The 26611-nt window shown below is 45.2% G+C and overlaps 1 protein-coding gene across 1 annotated transcript in view; it reads left to right on the top strand.

Moving 5' to 3' along the window:
* The window catches only part of mbd2 (methyl-CpG binding domain protein 2), a 34022-nt gene that overhangs the window by 445 nt on the left and 6966 nt on the right, over nt 1-26611 (top strand). Inside the window, exons 2-6 of the mRNA XM_053617762.1 lie at nt 9166-9325; nt 14895-15032; nt 19923-20013; nt 21390-21567; nt 24245-24371. Of these exons, the coding sequence (XP_053473737.1) occupies nt 9166-9325; nt 14895-15032; nt 19923-20013; nt 21390-21567; nt 24245-24359 (682 nt within the window). The 3' untranslated portion in view covers nt 24360-24371. The remainder of the gene's footprint in view (nt 1-9165; nt 9326-14894; nt 15033-19922; nt 20014-21389; nt 21568-24244; nt 24372-26611) is intronic.

Here is a 26611-nt window from a genome sequence, read left to right as displayed (position 1 = left end):
GTTTGTTTGTTTACCCTGTGAATGAAGTTTTCACGAATGAGAACGAAGTCAATCAACGAAAAGTCATCTGAGGAGAACCGTGCTTTCCTTTTGGCAAAATGTCCTCATATATTTGACTAATATTGTCCTCCTGCTGTCTTTAAAGTGTCATTTTCATCTTTAAGACAAGTTGAATATATGTTCGTTTGGCTGTGTGATGTTTATATTTTGTACGTTTTTAGTTACAGAAGGAGAACCGGCATCGTTACGGTACTAGTATACGTTTATACTGACTTTAAAATCACCTGAGGGTCGTACGTCACTGACTCGCTTCTCATCACGAAGACGTGTAAGTGTTGTCAGCTACTATCGACATCAGTCAGAGTTGATTTTTATTCTTACCCCAATAACAGGACGTCCCTCCCGAAAGCGGTTCGAGATGCCCGTGTAATTAAAGAGCGACCCCTTGTACTTGTTATCTGTTTACGGTTACGTGTAAAGATCTGCAGAACAAGTTAGCGCCTGTTATCAAGTGCACTGTAGACGCCGTACAACGTCCTTCCCTTACTCGTCCGGTATACTTCGTTTTTGTTTTTTTCACACACTCGTATAGTCGCATAGCCTTTCCAAGTTTACTCCGTTTGATATGTACGCGTACGCAGGCGGTCGACGCATACGCATTACGACAACTTGCACTACCCCTCCTGGCCTACGAGAGGCAGTACAGAGCAGTAAAGCAGGTCTTCTGGTGTCACAACAACACGAAGAAGAATGCTCAGGCTATCTCTCGCTTCATCAGCACCCGTATACGAATCCTTATACGCTTTAAGGCTGGAATTATACAAACGCGGGTGCTTTCTAACACGCGCTCGTTTCCGTTGTTTCTTCGACTGCCTTGAGAATCAACGGCCCTGGGTCACTGTCGCCACCTTGTGGAACAACTAAATAGTGCAAGAGAATTAAAAGCGGGCGGCGCGTGTACTCTGCTGATGATGAAAGTTGCGTCACGTGTACTGTACACTGTTCCTAGCGTACGCGTAAATACTGAAGCATACTTCCTGCTTCACACTCGTTCATTTTCTCTCTCTCTCTCTTACAAAGTGGATTATCACGTTAGCAAGAAAACGAAAAGCGCAAAACGCTGTGTCCTGACCGTATAAGATACACGGCACTGACGCTGGAGACTCCTTTCTTTCTTTTCTTTTTTTTTGTTAAATAACTTGAATACGGCTGAGATTAAGTGGAGCGTCCGCTATACACGTCTCTGCGTAAGTTGTTACTATAGAAACGATAACGTCTAGTCCTGACTCTTGGTGGTAAAACCGTGTCCATTTGATGTTAGTGTTACAGTTTTACTCCTGTATTTGTTCCACTGTGTACGTATAGACCTTGTTAGTATTATTGAATACGTTTGAAGGATTTCAAAAAAGTTGCCGAACCCGGACCCGGTGCAGCCGCTGTGGCACATGTGGGTGTGATTTGGTACAAAATGTGTTGACTCACCACTGGGCTAGAAATGCGGTGGAGCTTACAGGAAGTGCTTTCGCTTTTGAAGGCAGCCCAGGTGATCGCAGCACATGCGCCAGAAAATCAGGCTGAAGCAAGCGACGCGGTCAAACTCATTTCCTCGGCTCACAGACCGCCATTGTTCTTCACTTCTCATCTCGAAGAAAAACAAAAAAAAAGTCAGAACAAATATTAGTTGTGCATTTAGGTTCGGACACGCTCTACTCTCCCGCGCTAACGAAGACGCGTTTAATAACGCGTTGGGTTCGAATTCTCAACGGCGCTCGCGAACGACCTCGACCGGCTTCGTCTTTTACGGGTTTAAGATTCCCGAACGGATCGAGGTTCTCGCTGTTTCTCGTGACTCGTTTGAGGCGGAGGAGTACGCATTAAATCGTGCGTTTAAATTGTGCTTAGAGGCAAAAATACATACTCGCAACCACGGGCATTACGCGCAAATATATCCAGCGTGTTCGATCTTTTGATCCGTAGCGTACGTTAAACCCGGGTCAGAAAGCGCTCTCTTTCGGTTTTTTTTTTTTTTTTTTTTTTGCGCTCAAACCGGAGAGATGCGGACGATCGGATCGCTTCCGTTTTGGACCGACGTAAGGATATTCTCAGGAAAGCCAGCTTCCGTTGGTGTCTGTGTGAAACGAGTGCGAGCTGTGTGCTGATCTGCTGATAGCGAGGCCTCCGAGTGTTTTTGGTGTACCGTCACTTCCTGTGTGGCTGTCCCGTGTCGAAGCGCGACTGCGTGACCGCTCTCGCTGCTCTTCCCTCGACCACGTTTTAAATCGCACTTCCTCCTTTTTCCATGACGCGCCGAGAAACAGTACGATGACAGCATTTAAAAAAAAAAAAAGAGAGAGAGGGGAAAAAAAAAGTTCCTGCTCTGATAGATTGATGATAGCAAAGTTTTTATTTGTTTTTCTTTTTTTTTTTTTTTTTTACAGCGCTGCAATAAGCAGAACAAAAGCCGTGAAGTGGCTTTTCTTTTTTTTTTTCTTTTCTTTTTTTTTTTTCCTCCTCCTCCTCCTCCTCCTCCTCTCCTTGCTTTCTTCACGAGTCAGTGGTGTTCGCGCGCAGCGGGGGAGGGGTGTTTCGTGTTTCGCGGCTGGTTCTGAGGTGCCGTGATGGCGACGGGAGGCCTGCCTGTAAACCGATCCGCCGTCGTCGGTGGCGTGGTTTTCTTCGAGGTGTGGTGGTGTTGTTGCGGGGGAAGGATGCTAGGTCAGGCTTGCGTTAAAGGCAGCCTGGCGTCAGTACCTCGTGGCCTCATGGCGTCTGGTCGCCATTTTGAAGCCGGTGGTGTATTTTCAGTACGTTAAGCCCGAACTGATCCTCGGCGAGGGCTGTAAACACGTCTGAAAACGGACAGCGCTAATGCGGCCTGCCGTCGAGGCAGACGCTTCGTTAACCCTCCTATTATATTACGAGGGTCAATTTGACCCATATTGGTTAATCTCTCTTTCTCGCTTTGAATTTTTTTTTGACTTTCCTCGTTTAGGGTCACGATCTCGTATGGAAATATTTCTTCTTATGGCTCGTCTCGGACAAGCCACGGTAAAGGTTGACCGTTTTAAGCTGTTCTTTGCTGGTTTTTTTGGGGAAGTCTTTTTGACCCATAACATAACGGATGTAACTTTTTTCCCCCAACATAGTAGGAGGGTTAAAGGGTGAGAAGCGCGTGTGGGAAACCGGGTGTGGTGCGCTCGGGAGTCTGGCCGAGATTCTTCCTCTCGAGTCGTTCTCTGTTTTTCAGAACGTAGGCGTTCAGATGCCTGGTCTTTATACGGATCGGTCCGTTTGCTGCAGACGGTGTACTCTCTAAATATTCTCAGGGTGTCGATATCGGTGTTCTTTTATATCCTCCTTTGACCGACATGGACATGATGCTTGATCAGCTTGATTCTTTTTTTTTTTTTTTTTTTTTTTAAAGAAGAGTCGACCCGTTCAAAAGCCAAGCCGTTACATAATCGGATGGACGCCTTAACTAATGAAGAACTGCTCAAGTTGTACTTCTGCCTTACAGAACATGTTGTACCTTTCAAAGCCTTCGTCAGCGAGAACATTCTCACACACACACATACACAAGCCCACATGTGAGATACACGATGAAGAGTGTGAAGAATGTACAGGAAGTGTTTTCACTTCTCAAAACGGCCCAGGTGTCGTCCGGGGTAAGGGAGACGAGTCAGTGTTCGAAAACAGGAACTCATTTCCTCGTCACGTGGACCATCGGCATTCCCGACGTCGCGGTCTCATAAAAACGTCGACTTAACGATTATTATGCAGCCGGCGCTCCGTCATTGAAAGGAAGTATGGAAAGGTTAGAGTTTCTCCATTTCTCCATTTACGAGTGTACGAAGTGAATCAGAACTGACCGACTGACGACAAACTTTAAACGTTTAAACAAATGCTTTTCACGTCCGTACGAACAGCCTGAGCGACGTTATTCGTTCTTTTCTAAACGATCTTAACGTGTCGATGCTTCACTGCTACACGGTTCAGGATGCAACACGTCAGCTATGAATCCATTCAAGCGTTCGTTACTACGGCGAGAGTGACTCCCAGATTCGACTCCTCACGAGCGTTACTTTGAATACACGCTAAACTCTGGTGTTTCAGAAGCCGTACGAGTAAACCCGGACCTCGCTTATCGGCGTGCGTCGGCTTGGGTAGTGAATCTTCTTGCCGTTTTGTGTGTCGAATTGAACTCTAATTTGCAGTCGAGTCGTAAACGAATCGTGAGTCAAATGGACTCGACTCGGTGCCAGTTCAAAGATTCAGATGGAGTTATTTTTATGTTTTCAGACCGTCGCGACGTGTAAATTTCACGCTGTTCCACAGCGGTTTTCCTTTCGCGCCACGTTCGACGTCTTCTGTCGTCATGGCAATAAAACTGTTCACCTGGCGTCGCCGATTCTTGCTTTTCCAAACAAAGGACGAAGTATGGAACGCTTTCGGTTAAGCACCGGAACCGACTCGGACACATTTTAGCGCTTTTCCACAGGATGGTGCGACCCGGCTCGGCTCGGCCCGACAAATTACCCACGATCCTTTACGCTGTCAGTGTTTCTACTACCAAGTGAACTGTGTCATATGTAACTACCCTGTGATGAATCTGATTAGGCTTCTTACCTAGAAGCGCTGAGCCAGGAAAATAAAGATAGTGAAGACCAATGTTCAGTGTTCTACCAACGACGCTACCTTCATGTTGTGCGAATATTCCGAACGAATCCACTTATTATCTACAAGCGGTTGTCGAGATAAAGCCTGACGTCCTGTCTCTCTGGCTGGATGAAGCATTTTTAGCACTTCCTGTCTGTATACTGGCTGAAACTCTTCCTCCATCTCGTTGCATGTCCTGACGATAATTTTATCACCAGCTGTCAATGAGACCAGAGCAGAGATATGCCTTATTTGGATTATACAGCATATGAGTCATATTCAACAGAAAGGCGTCGGTATCGGTTTGAGAACATAGCTTGCGTCGCTAATGGTAGGCCAGTTGTATCCCTAGGATCTTGGATAGAAGCAGACGTGAACGACATGCTCGTCGCCATTCACACGTGGAGCTTTATTCAAACGTCAAACTTTCATTTCCTGTTTTCACACTCTGAAATCTCCGTGTAATACAGCGACGTTCTAATAAGGATCTTGCGAGCCTGTATCACAGGCATGACCTTGTGTGTGTGTGTGTGTGTGTGTGTGTGTGAACGTGTAATCATAGAGCGCTCTCCTGTTATGTGGACTTCAGTTAAATTCAGCTCTGCAGCGCTGCTCGCTTCCTCCTCAGCGGCAGCAGTTGCATGAGCGTGGGGTTTTCCCCACTTACTGGCAAGATTCGGTCAGCCGTTACGATACACAGAGGCCAGTCATGGTTACTCGGATCTTGGCCCGGACCGTCCGGTTCCTCACAGGTCACCGTGGTTCCGAGTCACGACGCTAATCCGATCTCGAACTAGTGTTTGGACTCCACGATGAGTTTGGCATCGTACTCCGGTCTCGCCTCCGGTCCTGGGGCTCGGCGTGGAGTTTTTCACCGAGTCGTGGTTTGACTCATCCTCTGAATCCGACCCTATCTCTGAGTGTCATTTCTGTACTGGTTGGAAGACCACCAGAAGACAAAAGCAACCCCGGCTTGAACTCTCGCATCATATGCTCTTTTTGTATTTAGCGCAAATGAATTCATCGATTCGTTCTTCGCTAAGTAAGCGCTTTATCCCGCTCGGGATTGGGAACGCCGGGTCGTTCCAGGTAGGAATACACTCCGAATGAGGACGCAAACGCAGACGCGTTCTCACGCCCGTTCGCCTGGCATGTCATCGTGACGTCGTAGGAGACCAGAGAACCCCCGAGGAGACGCTCGGAGAACGTGCGAACGGATACTAATCCGAGCTCAGGATCGAATCCTGGAGCATCTGAGGCGTCACCAGTTCGACCGGTGTGACCGCTTAGCGTTCTACCTCCTAACACGCCCGATTGAACTTTCCTTAGATTTCACACGACGAATTTGTTGCGGAAAGATGAGAGAGAGAAAACAGATCTGCGCATCGCTGTGACATCTTTGGTTAGGAATTTACTGGCTTTCCCCATGTCGTGCGCACTTCCTCTTTCTCTTTCTGCGACATTGCTGGGTCGGTCGCATGAGGACGTGGCGTTCCTGACCCGCTCCGGTCTGATGCAACCGCATTGTCCTTGGGTTCAGTCGACACGTCACTCTGAGCCTATCGCTCCTGGCTCGTTTTCTCTGATCAGGGAGTTCTGGGAAAAGCGATCGCTCCGTCCCAGGGCCACATTTGAGGCCAAGTCTCTGTCAGTGCTTGAAAAGAAGCGCTTTATAAACACTTCTACCTTTGGACCAGTGGGTGGAATAACCGAGTTGGCTAATCCCCTTAAGGCCTTATGGGAAACGAGCCAACTGCGTGCTTCCTGTTTGTGTTGATTGTTGAATCATGAATCCCTCTGGGCTGAAGTGATTTGCCTGCTGTGCTTTCACTGAGTCATTCGTGATAAAGGCAGTAAACGCCGGGCCACCTGCGAAAGCTTTTCGGGGACTCAGATTCTCCGACTCTGACTCATTCGCGAGGCTCGGAACGAGGGGTGAATACAGGCTGTCGTACGATGCCGTAAACAGCAGCTGAGACATCACGTCCTCTCTGCTGCAGGAAGTGACATGACGTGACGTGACGTGACGTGATATCATGTAGTCACCGTTACAATCCTGGAGTTGATTATTTTCCTGTAAGCGCACATCCTGGAATGCTTTATTCCTCTCATTGACTGCTTAGTGTTAACGTCCTTATAAGGAAACGTCACCACGACACATTTAAATAAATAAATAAATCAATAAATCAATAAATCAATTAGTATTGCTGTAAACAACATGGCATCCATGTCGAGCTGCGCCTGGAGGAGCTGATCCGTCTGTGAGAATCGTGCTCTCTCGCTCTCTCTCGCACACACACACACACACACACACACACACACACACACACACACACACGCACAGACACTCTGACCCATGGAGGATGAATAATTGAGCGTTACGGTTGGATCTCGCCGGGCCTCCCTGCTGCGATCCTGGTTTTATGAGGACTGCAAGTTCAGTGTTTCGCACTCGTTTGTGTGCTTTTGCACGGGAGAATGTAAACAACAGCGTGCGCACATTTTTATGGTACATTTTTTCCAAGATTATTATCCACCGTCTGTTGGCGGATGGGTGTGTGTGTGTGTGTGTGTGTGTGTGTGTGTGTGTGTGTGTTGCTCCTGCTGTCTTTAAGTGTGTGTATGTGGGTTGTGTGGTAGGCCAGTCGAGAGCAAGGAATAGCTAGTGACACACTCGCATGCACTCTCGCATGCGCGCTCTCTCTGTCACCCCCTCCCCCTTTTTGCACAGTGTAACCACGCTGCTCTCGTGGTCGGCCTACGCCCTTTTTAACGACACAGCCGAATCCCACTGTGCCCTCCGGGAAGCGCCCTGGAGGCTCATGGATCCAACCCCTAGCTTTCGGCCACACTTGCACAGACACAGGCTTTGTGATTTTATTTATTTTTTTAAAAAGGGTTAACGTCGGCTTCCAGGGCTCACGCCGCGTCCATATGGCCGTGCGTTTCTGTTAGCGGAACCTCACCCTGTGACTTCGCTCGCCGTCTGTGCCTGCCTTCACGCCGCACGATGCAGCGTGCGACACCGTGCGTTCTTAACTTAAGTTTCGAAAGAAAAAAACAAAAATGTTCTCGACGATGGCAAGCTCGTCTGAGGTGCAGTGTTTACGTACATACATGTGGTTTTCTCTGTCGTTCTCTCCCTCTCTCTCTCTCTCTCTGCCTTCGTTTTGACTCATCCGTGACTCACGCGCTCCGTAGGTGAGACTTAAACCCGCTGAGCTCACGCCTGCACAGTCATTTCGTCTCACGTCAGCTTATTTACTGACCAGAAAGAAGGAAACGTGCGCATGTCTGGCAAACTGTGGACAAACACGGACTGCAATTTGTACTTACTCTTTCATAATAATAATAATAATAATAATAATCTACACAGACTATTAGTTAATGGCATACTTTTCATACTGGAGCGCATTACGCCACACACGCGCGTGCTCACGCGCACAGCCGTACCACCTGATAGGCATCTCGCCACCATGTTAACTGCTGCTTTCGCTGCGGCTTTGCAGCTCTCGACGCGCTATTCAGAAGTGTAACTGACGAACCGCATTTTATCGCCGAAGCTCCTTTAAGATGGCGTGTTTTTTTTTTTATTATTCTTTTTTTTTATAAAGAAAAAGGCGGCCTTGTACAACGCGTAGCTATTCCAGCCGACACGGTTCGCCTCATCAGAGCACGTCTAGGGCCAGTGAAGTCTCAATTTGCATGTAGCCATGGATCTTATATGCAAATTAGGTCCCTGATGATTTAAAAAAAAAAAAAAAAAAAACCCAGACAGACAAAATGCTGGCGCTGCTGTGTTTTTTTTCGTTTGTTTGTTTTTGTTTTGGTCCTGATCTCTCGTGAGCGGATTTAAAAGATAAATTCGACGTAGATTACGAGTCGAATTTTGAGTCTAATCAGTAAACGAATACAGCCATGTGGCCAGGAATAAAAGAATATTTTATTTATTTATTTCTCAAGCCAACCCCCCTCCCCCCCGCACCCCACCCCCCGACCGTCTGATCCAGATGGCCCCGGATACGTGCTGTAACCGGCTCCGCTGTTAAGAGGTCACGTCCTTTCCGTCTCGGATTACCGATTCGAACCTCGTATTTATATCCCTGCAGCTTTCGCAATTCTTCCCCTTAGAACGAATTTCAAGGAGGTGAAGGAGGCGTGATACGATTTCTGGCTCCGCGTGAATAAAGTGTGAAGCGAATGTAGTGACCTGCGATGAGAGATTTTCCTTTACGCGTCGCCTCATGAGTAAAAAAAAAACAACAAAAAACAAAAACCTGTTAGTCACGTGTCTGGAGACGTGTCCCTTGAGGTTTGACGGGATTAGCGACGTTCCCATACCGGCTTCGCTGTTCCGGTTATTTACTTTAGATTGAGAAAAAAAAAAAAACCCCAACGTTTCTTCAATGTCGCTGCGGTCGTGTCTGTTTCCATTTTGATGCTTTCGTGAACGATGTCATTTATTTATTTATTTAATTTTTTTTACATTTTTTTTTTTTATTTTTATAGTCCATCAGGGAAGAAGTTCAGAAGCAAACCTCAGCTGTCCCGATACCTCGGCAACACGGTGGACCTGGGATGCTTCGACTTCCGCACGGGAAAGATGATGCCCAGCAAAATGCAGAAAAGCAAACAGAGGCTTCGCAACGAACATCTCAGTCTGTCCAAGGTAAAGACGCAAGAGCGTGCTCGGGAACGACGAGTCATTTGTGTTACAAGTTTTATTACAGGAAGCGGTTATGAAGCACGTTCGCCTCACGCGTCCGCGGCTCGGGGGGTTCGAATCCCGCCTCCGCTCTTTGTATGCAGAGTTTGCGTGTTCTCCCCGTGCTTTCAGGGGTTTCCTCCGGTTACCTCCTCCAGACACGCCTTGCCGTCTGATTCCGTTTCCCATTTGTCCGTAATGTGTGAATGTGTGTGTGATTGTTCCCTGCGATGGGTTGGTACCACGTCCAGGGTGTCCCCCGCCTTGTCTCCAGAGTCCCCTGGGATAGGCTCCCAGCTCCCCGCGACCCTGTGTAGGATATGGAAAATGGATGGATGGATGGATTAAGCAGCGTTTAATCCGAGCACCAGGTTTCATCCAGAGCTCAGTTCATCGTCTCTATCGTCTCCACTTGTCAGTGCGGGTTTCCTCCGGGTTCTCCGGTTTTCCTCCCACCTCCCAGGAAGTGGGCTGGCTATGCTAGATTCAGAATTCAACCTCCATCCGGATAAATAATAATATAATCCTGCAACAGATGGAATATTAACAGTAGTGCTACACGATACATTCATATCTCAAACCACAGAAATCCTTTAATGTCGCAGGATGATACACAGGAAGTTAGATTTTGTGGTGTAAAGATAGTGTGTGTTAGTCACATGCACTGTTGCACTCCTTGCAGCAGGGTGTGTGTGTGTGTGTGTGTGTGGTTGTTTATATGTCAGCAGCTGCCCTAATCATTGTGTCACCCTGGCTGAGCAGATAACAGCAGAACTCACTGGTGTCATGCAGGACTTGGCACGCTGACAGAGAGAAAGAACGAGGAAAAACACCACACGGAAGCTTCTAGAAAGCCGTCGACATCGAAGCTCCTACTCTCTCTTGCTTAAAACAAAACAAAACAAAAAGACAATGAGCAAAGCGGGAACTGAGCCCAGTAGGGGGTTTTACACGGAGCGAAGCTCTCTTGTTTTTCACCCTATAGACTACACGCATGACTGATCCATTTCTGCTCTCCGCGGTCGTTACGTAACGCAAGGCGACAAGAAGTCGAAGCAAATCCGAAATCGTTCCAACGTTAATGCGTCCGAAACGTGCGAACGAAGGACCGGCGTTCCTGTTAAAAACATAACGTGACCATATCCAATCAAATAACACGGTCGTGTGTGGAACACAGTTTGGAAAATAAGTAAGTAAGTAAGTAAGTAAATAAATAAAAACCCCAGCGAGCGACGATCTCCGACGTGGAGTTGAAGTCGGAAGTCTGACGTGAATTCGCGATCGAAACGAACACGATTTACTTACGTTATAAATCGTGTAAAAATAAATAAATAAATAAATAAATAGTTTCGGTTCCCATTCGCAATTGAATCCTCGATTCTGATTGGTCAGGATGTGTGGGATAAGAAGTATTTCCGGCTGTAATTCGAATCGAGGGTTTATATCATTAACGCGCTCGCTCCGTCGGATATGATTTCGTTTCTATAGTAACGGCTCACTCACAGGGACTTGTTTGGTTTACGGCCATATAATATAGTCGGGTTTTTTTTTTTTTTTTTAGAAATAACAGCGAATGATCTGTGTAGATGTCGCTGTGGTGAGGTTTAAGATTTATGAAAGAAGACCCGAGTCCGTGTCGGAGGGTTTTAAACTAAAGCTCTTCCTGAGGGAGTGGAAGATTTTGCTGCGCTTAGTAGTTTCTCAATGATGTGCCTTTTTTATTTATTTATTTTTTTCTCTCTTCGCCTATTAGCTTCAAAAGAGAGGGGAAAAAAAATAATGGGCTTGTGTTGGAGGCAGCTCTTTATGGCTGCTTTAATGCACGTCACGACAAGAGCTGACTTGTTACGACGTTTCGTGACATGAATAGTCTATAAACGGATAAAAAGCACAATTTCGCGTAATGTATAGAGCTTGTACGAAAATATACATTTTTTTTTTTTTTTTAGATTGTTACGGGCAAAAATGCTCGATTTTGCCGCGTTTTTCTCTCTCGAAACTTGCGATGCAACTTTCGAAATCGCATTCGCACGAAATTCTTTCGCAGCAATGTTTGTCGGTGAACGAGACCTTTCCGCCATGCTCGTGTCCGACGCACGTGAATCGACGAGGGCTTTGACCGGACGCGCGTCGCGATGATGTGACGTGACGTGACGCGTCTCGACCCGGACCTGCTGAAAATCTGCGAGCTCCTCTGAATATCGCAGCGTTCGCTTGATGACTCGGTGCGTTCGAGTTCGTTCGAAACGCTTACCTGGTTAAACTGTAAAATTTAGAGGACCGTAACAGGAAGTGTTCAGAGCGAAACGATCTTGTCGTCAGTGGCTTACTAACCTACTTTTTAATGTTACTAGTACGACTGCAGGAGGGCGGAAAGTGTCGTAACTATTTTTTTCAAGCACATGCTAGTTTAAAAAAAAAAAAAGGCGTGGGGGGGGGGTTGGGTTACATGAAAATGTTGTCTTTATACATGTCTCTAGACGAACGTTACGGTATAACAGATGCATCGGTTTACTCCAGCCAGGTACGTTTTCCCCCCCAAGTCCGATTTCCGTGTGTGATAGGACGCAGCACGTAACATTTACGTTGACAAAACTGTTTTTACAAACAAACAAACAAACAAACAAAAAAGTTCGTAATTCTTTAATGATCGTGTTGGTGGTAGCGTTAACGTTAAACGAACTCTTGCTGAGATACTGTCTTAAGAATGTAGAATGACCACACCCATTAACGCTTGAGCTCTCTCTCTCTCGCTCTCTCTCTCTCTCTCACACACACACACACACACACACACAGTGCCACACTTAATCTAAACTCTTGAGCTATATTAAGAATTTCGAAGTTGCAATTCAACACCGATCGCTGACACACCGACTGTAACCGGCTCAATTTCAGTTAAATTAGTTTGTCGGCACGATTCCGTGTCGCATATAGACTCTTGAATCATATAAAAACTCAGAGGCGTGTGTGTGTGTGTGTGTGTGTGTGTGTGTGTGTGTGTGAGAGCATGCTAGATTTCCTTCCAAACTAGTTCCACAGATTTGTTGTCCTCACACGCTCTTAGTTAAGTTAAGGTGTGGTCGCTTTCCTGAAGCGTCGTTGCTTAAACCTTTATTCGCTTCGTCAGATCGAGCTCTTCGGCTCTTCCGCCGTCGAGCCGGTCGGGTGTCAGGATCTTCCAGGACTGAATCACCGGTCTGGCTTGATTTAACGAAAAGTCCAAGTCCCTGAAGGCTGAGCACTCCTGGCTGGACGCGGGAAATCTTTTTTCCTGGAACTCCGGCACACCTAAAATAGCCACAAAATAAATAAACGGCGCTTCAGGAGAGTTCTAGACAAGTATTCAATCCTCCGCCTACATCCCCTCTCCCTCCACCTCGTCTCTCGTTGCGCAAGCAGTGTCTCAAACTAGCAATGAAAAGTGTTAGTATCTTATTTCTTGTCCCTCTACGATGGATTTGAAGAGAAACAGACTTCCAGACTTCTTAACTTCTTAAAATATGCGATTAAAAGTCCTGAGATAAAGACACGCCCTTTTCCCAAAATGGCTCTTTGTCTTCCTCCGTCTCGCACGGAACGTCCGTTCTTTACAATGCCGCTTTATATGACATCATCAGTAGCCTTGATTTCGTGCAGCTCATTGAGGCGTTTTAAGTCCTGATGACATTATAAATGCATTATATGTCAGCATCACTCGATGTCTTATTCACATGCACCAGTATTTCCATATTTAAACACTGGGTGATGATTATAATCGGTGCAACGCCGTCGTTTGCGTTCTCGTGATTATAATTGGCCGGGCTGCGACGTTAGCGTAGAGATATTAGCGCCGTATAAAGTATAAATGTAAAAATTTTCATTCTGATTGACAGTCTGCTTTATTGATGATCATTATCTGCATGATTTTTTTAAAAAAATGATAAAAGTCACAATACATGGAAAATGAACATCTGTTGTTCACGCGATACGTTTTCGATTACGTTTTTACATCAAGTAATTACATATAATTATGTCATAACTGCATTATAATTACATATGGCTTTCAAAATGTGACGTTTTAAAGGATAGTTACCTGACCTTACAAGTATCGTAGTCCGTTCCTTGCTTTACTTTACTTTACACGTTTCATTCGGTAAGGTAACATGACTGAGAGCGTATGTAGCTTGCTAGCTAGCTGGTTAACACTTCAATACATTCTGAAAATCTGCTATAGCGAGTGATGTGCTGAAGGGCGTCCCGAACCCCAACCGAGCCTCATTTTTGCCTAAAATTGCTGTTAAATTAAAAATAAAGCTAATTTTTGTGATGGATGTTTAGCCCTTATGGTGAAATTGGCCCACCGTGTGTGTGAACATCTGCTGGGCCTTCTACATTCCCCACACGCACACGCACGCACACACGCACACGCTTTCTCTACTGGTTTTGATTTTAAAACAGTGTGATTATCAGATTAACGACAAGCCGTTCTGTACGTCTACGGCGTTTTGCCTTTATGAGCACTGTGGGATCTCTAGTCCGAAACGCATACGCTCTCATGCGAATATCTACACGTGTGTTTCAGCTGTGAAATATTTAAAAAAAACGGCATGTGTGGCCTGAATACACCCATCCTGAAGCGCTGCGTATGCTTATCGCTGTAAATCCCAACTGCTTTAAACTGTCTTTTTATCAAATAAAAGAGGTCGGCCGAATGCTAGCTGAGAAAACAGAGCGGTTTCGCTCTTTGGGTTGCGTTATGAGTCAGCGAACCGAAACGGATTATTGTGGTTGTGAGAAGCGCTAACATCATGCATGCTAAATGACTCGGCAGTTTTTCTCAGCCTGTCCTCTGACCGATTTATCAGAAAGTCGCTTTCATCAAGACGACGGCCACCTTTTCTGAATGATTTGCACCCTTTATTGTCTTTTTAACTCACCCCCCCCATCCCTCCCTCCCTCCCTCCTTCCTTATTATCCTCTGTCAGTAAATCGTAAACAGAAGCATAGCGATTAAAGATGGCTGCCATTTCCTTCATGCTAATCACCTCAGCCATCTTAAAGAGGTGAAGCTGGAAAAGTCTGGTTAGACAGGAGGCTTTATGTGATTTTTACACATAACAATGTGCCAAATTTCTTCAAGAAGTCAGTTTAAACAGGACAAGTCAGCCGTCTTGGACGGTTTTTAGCCTTTTAGCATTTTTTTTTCTGTATTTCCTCAACAGTAGTTCTCTTGCTAGTCTTACATAGCAGCACTATAGGCAGGTTTTGTTTGAGTTTTTACATTTTATTTTTAATTTTTTTTTTACTAAAACACCAATCTTTCTGCATCTGTTGATGTAGTGTTCTCGAAATGAGCACCAGTTAAAAGAGAGCTAGTCATGGAGAAACTGGAGCACACACTCCATACATCATAGTTCATTTGTTTTCATCGCCATTTCTTATCCCTTTATCGATGCACCAACATTTCTACAACATTTTAGAAATAAAAAAAAAAAACTCTTTAGTTGTTTATGTAAATTTCTGTGTTGTTTTTTTTCTTCTTCTTCGCTCTCAGGGAAAACCGGACCTGAACACAGCACTGCCCATCCGACAGACAGCCTCCATCTTCAAACAGCCCGTCACCAAAGTGGTCAACCATCCCAACAACAAAGTCAAGACAGATCTTCAGCGAGCGACCGAACAGCCCCGGCAGGTGAGCGCTTTCGCCTCGGCCACGTCGGATTTTGTGCAGATGGCGTTAATTTGGTTACCTTATTACGGTCATGCGATAATTATCAGTTGTATCAGAGTATTATGCTGTGTTCAGGTGCTCCTTTAGAAGCTCGTACGTGTCAGATAGTGGACTGGAAAATACGACTTAACTCGGTTCAGATGCTTGTCGGTAGATACGTTCACAAAATGCGGAAAGATCCGAAAAATATTCATCATACATTTTCCTTTAATATATTGAAAACAAATATAAATGCAGGTATATATATTTTTTTCACATGTACTTACATGCTCACCATCTTTCACTGACAAATCCTGAGTTTGTAGTTACATCTTTGTCAGGTGTTTGAGACCAATTTACTAGTAGGAAAATGCGTATTTTCTAAGTTGTGTCCCAAATGACGTACTATACACTGTGCACTTGCACTATGCACTATATACTCTACCGTCTAGTGTATGAATTTGACAAGGGTAGTATAGTCTCAAACGGAACTTTTTTTTTAATGGTTTTTTTTTTTTTACTAAAAGTGGAAATATAAGCCGTTTCCCAGCCGATGACAAATGACGTCAAACACATAACGCGACGCTGTTAGCTTGTTGGTCATCTTGAAATTCTTTTCTCATCCGGCTTTAGCACCTGGTAGCCCCTCCCCGTTTCTGCTACGTAAGCAAAGTTGTGACTGTTGAACGCATGAAGTGTCCAACATTTTCAGTTGAATAAGTGCATCATCCGGGTACTTTAAGTGCACTTCTTCTTGTTGGAATTTTCACTCTGAACACCCTACTCACACCGTTTTTACTACAAAATGGAGTACAATAGTGCACAAATATACAACTCGGGATGTTCCTCTGGTTTCCAACAACACTTGAATCGCAGCAAAGCAGCTTTAAAACCAACACAGTAATTTCATTATGCACACATCGAATATTGTCCCATAAATCACTGCTTATTGTGCTTTTGCCACCCCATGGCTAAAGTCTGGACCCAGCCCCTGTTTACTAAATATGTTTAGAGGTAAAATGTAAAAAAGTGAAATGGTGTCCCACAAAGTTCAGTCATAGGACTGCTCGTTTTTTCCAAACACATTTCTAAATGTGTCCGTAGTGTATGAATGGGTGTGTGAGTGTGTATGTGATTGTGCCCTGCGATGGACTGGCACCCTGTCCAGGGTGTACCCCGCCTTGTGCCCGATGCTTCCTGGGATAGGCTCCAGGCTCCCCCGCGACCCTGAAAAGGAGTAAGCGGTTGAAGATGGATGGATGGATGGATGGATAATGTATATGTGTGTGTTATATATATATATATATATATATATATATATATATATATATATATATATATATATATATATATGTATATGTATGTGTGTGTGTGTGTGTGTGTGTGTGTATATGTATGTGTGTGTGCTTATGTGTGTGTGAATTATTATATATAAAATGTAATAATATGGGGCATGGGTCATGACTAGTCAGAATATAAACCATTGAAGTTCAGTTTAGTCCAGTCCAATCCTGTCTTCTTGTGCTGCATTTAAGGCCAGATTGCAACTTGTAATTCTCTGCCTCCAATCAATAAGGCCACCGAAAACGCCCCCTTCAGCTTAAAATTTTAACTCGTCAACTTTGGGTAGTCTTCTCAACTACCAGTTCCTTCAGCGTGTACAGAGTGACGTCAAACCACTGTGAACACTGTAAAGTCCCCCTTCTCTACTGTTAAATGAGTTCTTAGCAGTATTGGCTTTAGATCAATTAATATACATGCGCAGTGGTACTTGCTTAAATCTATAACATTGACCATACTAATCGCTGTTTTGAGAACTGTTTTGTTGCTGTGCTGCAGTTTCAGTCCAACATGTTGCATGAACGTTTGAAGTTCACTACAGTAGAACAGAACCAATAGCCACTCAGGCCTGTAAGTGTACACGTGCGGTCGAATTAGCTTTTCATGAGCTTTACAGGCTCTGACGGAGCAAACAAAAGACACGCTTTTGTGGCGGTGTCCATGTTTTTTTTCCCCCTACTTCACACGTCAGACGTCCCAAGGTGGGAAATGACGTCATTCCAACTAGCAAATCACCACTTACAAAGCACCACCTTCTGGAAGCTTCTGTCTACACCTTCTGTCGTGACATGTAAGGGTGCAATACATGGCCGTGACCACAAGGGGCTGCTAAAACCACACATTTTAGCAGCGGCAGCAGTACTGGATGAACGTAACAGAGCTAATAATGCGGCTTGTTTATAAACTTTATAAAGTGGAAGAACTCGTGTTGAGAGACTTCCGGATGGTCCGCTGGTTCTTCTTTTATTTAATCCTTCACTTTTGTTATTTAGGAAATCGGCTTTTACATGATTGCAATGAAACACGTGATCCGAAGACGATTTTGCCTTGAAATCTGGATCGAGACGAGACAGAGAAGCAGACTATTTATTTATTTTTATTGTAAAAGGGCCAACACATCAGGAGTGTTTTGGGTCGATTTGACCTGTCGATTGGACGTAAACATATGCTGGAGGTCAGAACGATTAGAAAGAGGGGGAGGAAGATTTGCTGTAAGAGCGGTTAAGGAAAGAAGGGGTAGTGTGACAGTGGGAGTTGAGGTGAGGGAGTGATTTAGTGTGTGTGTGTGTGTGTGTGTGTGTGTGTGTGTGTGTGGGAGAGACTCCAGGAGTCATTGGCGTTTGGGAATTATCTTGCTGCCTGACTGCTCTGTTCTCTGTGAGCAGGGCTATAATGATCACACCATCCCCCATCCATCAATCTCTGTCTCTCTCTTGCTCTCTCTCGGTCTGTCTGTCTCTCTCTCTCTCTGTCTCCCCCTCCCTCTTTCTCTCTCTCTGTCTCTGTCTCTCTCCCCCACTCCCCCCCCTTCTCTTTCTCTCTCTCTCTCCCTCTCTTGCCCCCCTCTCTCTCTCTCACCCCCCCTCTCTCTGTCTTCCTGTCTCCCTCTCTCTCCCTCTCCCTCCCTCTCTCTCTGTCTCCCTCTCTCTCCCTCTCCCTCCCTCCCTCTCTCTCTCCCTTCCTCTCTCTCTCTCTGCCTCTCTCTCTCTCTCTCTCCATCTCCCTCCCTCTCTCTCTCTCCCTTCCTCTCTCTCTGCCTCTCTCTCTCTCCCTCTCCCTCCCTCTCTCTCTCTCTCTCTCCCTCTCTCTCTCTCCATCTCCATATTCCTCTCTTTCTGTCTCTCTCTCTGTCTCCTTCTCTCTCCCTCTCTCTCTTACTCTCCCTCTCTCTCCCCCTCTCTCTCCCTCTCTCTCTCTCTCTGTCTCTCTCCCCCCCTCTCTCCGCCTCTCTCTCTCTCTCTCCCTCTCTCTCTCTCCATCTCTATATTCCTCTCTCTGTCTTTCTCTCTGTCTCCTTCTCTCTCCCTCTCTCCCTCTCTCTCTCCCTCTTTCCCTCTCTCCTGCTCTTCCTCTCTCCCTCTCTCTCTCTCCCTCTTTCCCTCTCTCCCGCTCTTCCTCTCTCCCTCTCTCTCTCCCTCTTTCCCTCTCTCCCGCTCTCCCGCTCTTCCTCTCTCCCTCTCTCTCTCTCTCTCTCTCTCTCTCTCTCTCTCTCCATCTCTATATTCCTCTCTGTCTCTCCTTCTCTCTCCTTCTCTCTCCTTCTCTCTCCTTCTCTCTCCTTCTCTCTCCCTCTCTCTCCCTCTCCCTCTCCCTCTCTCTCTCTCTCTCTCTCTCTCTCTTCCCAAACCAATCCTTTTTGTGTGCATGTTTAGGAAACGTTCCGGAAAGCTTGTTTTTCCTCGCAGGTTTATTTCACTGCCTCTTGGTAGCCTTTTCCCTCTTCCAGGCTAAAATGTCACGAATTCTTTTCTGTAAAAGCAGCAAAATTAGAGCGGTATATAAAACACGAGGGCTGTTCGGCATCTTTCAAAGAGAAAGCGTACAATCGTAGTTCTAATGGATGCTGACGGATTTAACGTAGCATCTCTACTCGCGATTCCCAGCATTTTATGAATCGGTTTGCGTCACGCAGGGCAAATCTAACCCATTTCCGGTAACACAGTGGCCTGTTGGATCGTTTCACAAGCGTAATATGGTTTTGAATGTTTTTAATTCCTTCCCGTCATTGCCTGCTGCTTCGTTCAGTAAGAACAGAAGCTGTGGTTTTTTTTATTTTTTATTTTTTTTTGACAGACTGAAATTTCTGAATGCTGAGATTTCACATTTTTGGATGTGAACGTCTGCTGTTGGCGCTAGTCCCGAACTCCTGATTCGCTCTTAAAAACGCAGCCGTTGTTGTAAAAGGTGGATTTATTTGTAAAGGCCCCAAGACAGTCATGGAGGAGCTTTTATTTAAAAACACAGTTCAGTAAATCCGGGAGCCTGTTTACGAGCTGCTGTTGGCGAGTCGTTTGAAGTGCCAAGCAGAGCTGCCATGTTGGCTAAAGATGGCTCCCTCGGGCTCATCCTGGACGTTGGCGGCTAACAGCACAGCGCTAGCGGTTTTGTGCAAAGGCTGCCCGAGAAGAAGTCTGTTCTTCCCCCTGTTTCTGGAACCCGCGACCGGTTTTAGTGACAGAACATCATCTTGAGTGGTACAACTCAACGTCCGTCATTAATAGCAGGATGCAACAGGATCAACACTGCTGTTTCAGTACTCCAGAACAACCTGTCAGCTTCAGATTTCTTGCTGTAAAAACCAGCTCTAATGGTTTGACTCTAATGCTGGTTAAATCCCCTGAAGGGGGAATGTTCCGAAACATTTCCAAGGCTCGCTTGGTGGAACCAATAAACGCCAGGTTTCCAGGTCCCTTATGATTTAAACCTCAGAGTAGCACATACAAGATGGCCGAATAAAGTGCAGGAGGACAGGATTTGTTTTGTGTGTGTCTGCTTTTAAGTTCTTTTCTTTATCTCTCCGTGTATGTGCAGCTGTTCTGGGAGAAGAGGTTGAAAGGTTTGAGGTCGTCGGACGTCACAGAAGAGGTTCTCAGGACTATGGAGCTTCCTAAAGGTTTACAGAGTAAGCTTTTACACTCACTCGCATTCCGACCCCGATCATCGAAAGAACCCTCGTCGGGTAAACGTCTCGATTGATGGATCTGGAACCGTTTTTGGTGCTGGATTTATCTACAAGGTGGACCAAAAGGTTCTTTAAGGAACCTACAATGGTTCTTCTACAGTATGGCCTCGCTCTAAAGAACTTTCTCTGTATGCAAGAGCATACGTACGGTTTAACTAGCGCTTTCCCTGACTAACATGTACTACCAGTTAAAGTAAAGAATCAATCGTTCGAGGAAATAATCAGCGACGGGATGCTGTGATGCGGCCTGACGGCGAGCAGAATTACTGTTACCACTCGAAGTACGTTTTATCTGTTCATAGCTACGTATAGCTAACTAAAAATGCCATGGTGGAAAACTTGCTGAGTGTTAGAACTGACACTGGAGACTCCTTCCATAAATGTTAAATAAACATCTTCTTACAGAAAACTTCATCGACACTTAACCCATGATCATCTGTTTTTAAAAACGTGGAGCTCCAGCCATTCCAGTGTACTGTTTATGGATTATTATGAGTGCGTTAACATAAATCTGTGATTTGCATTGATTACGTGCGCCTAACTTCTACCTACACTCATTGAACAACTCATTTTATCAACTACACCTGGTATATCAGGTGAAGCAGCATTGCCAGGGTAGTCAGTGACTATGTTTACATGGACATTAGTAATCTAATTATTGACCTTATTCTGAATGAGACAGTTTAAGGTGTTTCATTTGTAATTTTACGAAAGCTTCAAGTGCGGTTAATTATTTGTCATGCTATACGTGCTAATAGGCGACTGCTTGCAGCTGGAAGCTATCCGAAACCGCGTACGTGCCTACTGTATAGTAGCTGAAACACATGTATTTCTCCTACTATATAGTAGGCAAGTACGCGGTTCGGGACGCACCCGTGCTCTCTTGTTTGCAGTAAAACGGTTGAGCACTGCCGTGTGTGTACGTGTCCTGTCGCAAAATGCGGTGAAAACTCTCACACGGTGTTAATAGTGTGATTAAGGTGTGTACGTGTCTGTAACGCACGTCGATAATGCGACTAAAACAGGAATACTCCACACGTCTTAATTCCATTTGTGTTTACTTCGAGTATGACTTTAATCAGATTAAGGTCATCAGTAATCTCTGTTTACATGCTAGTTTCTTAATCAGAGTATCGTCTTAATCGGGTTAATATCGGATTATTGTTATCCATGTAAACGTATTGAGTGATGGACAGGTAGACGAGGGCCTGACGGACTGGGCAGAGATGTCCCTGATAAAATGAGCAGTGATTCCAAATGTTTAACGAACTAGCGACTCGGGGTTTAATCGTATGTGCACGTGTACCTTTTTTCAGGCGTAGGTCCGGATTCGTCAGACGAGACGTTGCTGTCGGCCATAGCCAGCGCTCTGCACATGACTTCGGGCCCCATCACGGGTCAGACGTCCACCGCAGCAGAGAAAAACCCCGCTATCTGGCTCAACACCTCCCAGCCACTCTGCAAATCCTTCATCGTCACCGACGAAGACATCAGGTAAGTTTCGCGATCGAGTCTCTCGGTGCGAACCGAGTCCCATTCGAAGTCTCTCCGGCAATCGATTTGTGCTGATTTTCCTGCAGATTGCTGTCGAAATTGTGACCACCGCTTCTACCCTGACCTCCGTGTTCTCCCTGAGAACCTTCTCGAGTCGCATTTCGGGTTTGAGTTATCGAGTGCTTCGGTAAAACTTGTGATGTGTGGTTTTTTTTTTTGTTTTGTTTTGTTTACGCACTTCATTTTCACGCCGTCTCAAGCATTCCGTTCGTCTCGCGCCTCCGCTCGGGGCGCGTTCGTCTCCCTTCTCGCGATCAGTGTCGCTGTTAGCGCGGCGCATACCGCATCGCGGACGACTTCATAAGGTTCGTAATGGATGCCAGTTTCAATCTCGCTTCAGCTCTGTGAGGCATTACAGACAAGATAAATTGGCACCTGGCTACCGCATATGGGAAAGCGAAGAGCCGAAATAAGATTTTCTCCTGGCAAGACAGAGTCGTTTTCTGTCCTGAGAGCCACCGGAATGCTGATGAGCTCTTTCTACCTTGACAGACATGATGTATTTATCCGTCAGCGGCATGTGCGGAATTACCCGGTTTAGGGTGTGATGTGGAGTGATTAACCTCCGAAATAATCGGAAACCGGCTTCGAGCATCTTCAAGGCAGCACAAAAACAAGCGGATACAAATAAGTATCTTCAGACGTTAGCCATTACTCAAGCAAATGGCTCAAAGTGCTGAGGGTTCCCCTAAACTCCGTTTCTAAATAATTACCGCTGCTTTCGTTTGACGGGCCCTGTGTGATCTTTAGTTCGCACCTGAAGATGAAGTCATTTCCAGAAGGGATGCTCTGCCCACTAGATGGCAGTAGTCGTCTTCTCGTGTTTGGAGGAAAACAGGATCAGGTTTGTGGGAGTATGAATACGGGTCCGGCCAAACCTATGGGCTGTGAAATGCCTCGGAGATGAGCTGCTCGCTGCCGGTGATTATAGAGTCGGGAGAAATGAAGGAAATGAATCGTGTCTAGTCTGTTCTTCTGCCTTTCTCTTCGGAAGAAAAGGAGACCGCAGGCGGGGCCGGGATGACTCAAAGAGTGTTTATGCAGGGTATCATGCTCATGTAGTCATACAGCATTTATACCATCTGATAATGGCGGTCGGTTCCTTCCGAGTGTTTGGAGGAACTAAAGGGATCTGGAAGAAGACCTACAGAGTTTTTGGATGAGGTCCTCTTTTACGGTTCCATCAGAGGTGATGCCCAGTCAGAATTTTAGTCCCTTTAAAAGGTTAATTCACCGAGCCTCCTGCCTGGGACCATCTATTTCGTCTTCCTCCGTCTCCTCAGAATCGTCTTCACCTTTACCCGTCCACCATCGTGTAGAATTAGAGAAGTATAAACGCTTACATCCTTTCAGCAAACAGCAAAAATACATCAACACAACAAATCTGAAGGAGAATCGATGTTGATGCTGTTGTTGTTGTTGTTGTTTATTATTTGTCCCATGCAAATATGACACTAACTTTAGCTTTCCGAAATAGCAGGAAGTGCAATTTCAGTTTTTACCATTTAGTGTTTTTACGGTCACGCCAAACCAAACGTTAGTCTGAAAATGTTGCGCTTTTTAGCCGCTATAACCTAAGCGCAGGATTCTAAAACACTGCAGAGTTGAAGATTCGTTCTGCGAAGCGTGCGGTTGACCAATCAGCAGTGTTCTGTACATTAGGCTCCACCCCCAGGAGTTTCTGATACGCAGAAGAATACCTACTTTGGAGCAGGAACCCAAAAGGTTCAGGAACTTAAATTGGTTCTAGTTCCTGTGGAAATAAGTACGATATGGTCCAGTGTAAAGTAGAGTTACTACACCAAAGATGATGATTTTCCTACAACTGCATGGTTTATTCTTCCTAAACAATAACAGTTTGCTATGATTCTTTTTTTTTTTAAACGTATTAAAGAAGGACAACGCATACATTTGGTCTCTTTACAGCTGACGCTGGAGACTCCTTCCAAAAACAAATAAATGTCTCCTTACCGAAAACTTATCACCATATCGACGAATAAGTCTCTGCGTAAGTCAGAGAAACGATAACGCATTCGAACGAGTGCATTAATATAAACCTGTGTTAAAGTTCACAGGTTCCTGAAAGGGTTCCTGCTGTGGAAGTGCACCAGTAATCATGATAATGTTATTGATGACATGCATGAACAAGCAGTCTTTATTATTATTATTATTATTATTATTCTATATGTGTGTTTGTTAGTGTTTGTCCTCAAATCACGGAGAAGTGGATTGCGGTTGTCGTAGTTCGAGGCTGTTGTGTTTTTATTTGCGTCTCCCTTCATTAACCTCTAATTAAACCTGAGACGGCTGCTAAAGTTGGGACTCGCTAATGAGAGCTCGGGGTTAATCCGGGATGAGACGGGAGTGGAGGAAGGGATGGGGCGCGGGCGGTGGAAGGGATGTTGACTGACAGGAGGAAGGAGTAACAGGGGAAGGAGATGTGAGAGCGAGCAGGAGGTTCAGCAGCACTGATGGGTGATGGAAAGCGGTAAAAGGAGGTCAAACTTAATCAACAGAGCATTTAGACAGCAGGCTTCTGAAGTCTCGCCCTATCTTCTTCCTTTTCTCTCTCTCTCTTGCTGTCTGCTTCCTAATCCCCGTGTTTCTGTCTCCTCAGGGAACAGGAGCTGAAGGTGTACCAGGCCAGGAGGAGTCTGGAGGAGGCTCTGATGGCTGACGGTTTGGCGCGGGCCGCCGAATCTGCCAGAGACATGGAGGGCAGAGCGGCGTAGAGACTCCAGCAGGTGAGAGAGGGAGGGAGGTAAAAGAGAGAGAGGATGTTTTAACAAGACTGTCATTGATGGGGGGGGAAGCGGGGAAGACCAGCATAGCCAAGAAGAAAGGGTGTTTCTCTACTGCACATTAAAAATACCTGAAAATTGATTTTTGACTAATTTGACCAGATCTGTGCTATATATATATATATATATAATATATAATATATGAGTATTTATTAATTATATAAAATGAAGGAATTGTTACATCCTTGTGTAATCTGTGTGTAATGCATTGCCACTATCTGTGTGTCTGTTTAGTACTGTTTTATCTGTATTCAAATTTTAACATATAATGGGTGTGGCCTAAAGCGGAAAGGGTTTTTTTTTTCCTCTCTCTCTCTCGCTCTTTTTTTTTTTTCTTTTTTAAAGATAAAAAACCCCTCAGAAGTAGAAATGTAAGTGCTGTCCTCATCACGAGTTTATAACTGCTCTCAACTAGAGATGACTGTTTTTTTTTTTCAAATCCCGTTCACGCAGTCTCCTTGGGTAATTGGTTTATTCATTTCCCAAAATATAATCAAACCAGTAGCCCTGACCAGGCAGTTACTAAGGATGAATAAATGCATCGCGTCATGCATGTTCACGTTAACGAACGTCGTCCTTTGTTTATCCCGTGAGCTCCCTATCGGTCCTCTCTGTATGAAAGTAAAAACCTCACCCTGGCGTGACTTTCCCAATGCATACCTCTGGTCTCAACTAGATGCCCCCTGAACCCTTCTGGCAAGCTTTATTTATATTTAGCAGCTTTAGTACAGTTCATATCGGTGCAGATCTTGAGCAGGTACGAAGAACAGAGATGGAAATCAATCCTTAGAAGAAAAAAAAAAAAAAATTACAATTCAAGACAAGTCTCTTTAAACATCTGTAAACATTTCCAGTTCCAGCAAATCTTTACCGAATCCGATTTCCAATCTTTTCCAGTCGTTGCAGGATCGGATCGGGTTAAAAGTGCTTTCCCTTCTGTGAAAGTGTTCCTCGATACCAGATTAGTATAAGATGTAATGATCAGTTTATTGCTGAAATGCCTTTGTCAAAGTCATTCACTTTGGATATTAAATACCAAACGCTCGGAACAAAAAAAGGAAAAAAACTTCCCTGTTGCAGTGAATTGCTATTTGCACACTGTGCGATACAGCTGTGAGCAGCGGTGTGCAGAACGAGCTCAGCTTATCAGCTGTTTAGTGATTCTGTAAATATGGATCTTAGCGCTGTTGGAGTTCTGGCTCTCATTAGCTTTGGCGTATGGCCTGCCCACTGCTGCGTAACGCTTTTTCTTTCCGAACCTACTTTACACTCGGATTACTTTGTTTGACTCGAGGCCACTTAGGTTTGTCCTCTGGCGCTTGCGGTTCAAACACTTTAAAAAAATAAATAAATAAATAAAATTAAATTTTAAGCTGCAACAAATTGCTGTTCAGCCTCACAGGAGCTGGAACGTTCGCGTATTGCCGTGAGTTGTAGTGGTTGAAAAGCGTAAATGTATAAGCTATTTAAAAAAAGAGGTTTCAGCTTGACGTGGGGTGTAGGTTGCGAGGGAGGACGTCGCGAGTCGATGCTAATTTCGACAAGTGGCTTTTCTGTGGTGCAGAGAAATCCTGAACCTCAGACGGTCATGAAATATTCAGGTGGTCATTAGGAGCAGGGTTCGACTTTCGCTGCTCTCCAACCGCCTCGTTGGCCCGGTGCTTCTCTTCTTTCCTCTTCATCTCCCTCTAATGAATCTTTAAAGCAAATTAATAGTTCATTTTTCCAGCTCCACCTCCCCAGGAGCTGTAACTCTTCAGTAAGCACCGACCCAAAAGGGGAGTTCAAGCGTGCCAAATCTTACATGCCTGAGTAGTCCTCCATTTTGAGACTGTATTATAGCGGCTATTAAAGAAGGGCTCTCTGGCTCCTTCTGAATGCTGATGTCTGTCTCCTGATGCAACACTGATGGAAACCTATTTTTTTTTTTTTTTTTTTTTTTACCCCACCAAGTAATCATATCCACCATCTTGTATCTGTTGGTTCAGGGAGGGTTTGTTTTTAACAGAAGTGTTGGTTAATGTCTGTGCAAGCTGTTTATTGCTTTCCGTTTTCAGGAACACCAGCGTGCACACGTGACTCGACAGTGTTCTTAGCTGTCAGCAGGATTTCATTTGTTTATTCAGGCTTTGCCCCTTGTGTGGGGTCAGCTGCCTTCTCTTTAGGGCTGAATACGGATGGCG

The sequence above is a fragment of the Ictalurus furcatus genome, chromosome 28 (genome assembly GCF_023375685.1).
Source record: "Ictalurus furcatus strain D&B chromosome 28, Billie_1.0, whole genome shotgun sequence".
Lineage (NCBI taxonomy): Eukaryota > Metazoa > Chordata > Actinopteri > Siluriformes > Ictaluridae > Ictalurus > Ictalurus furcatus.
Note: the sequence above shows the minus strand (reverse complement) of the source record. Positions and strands in the feature narration are given on the sequence as shown.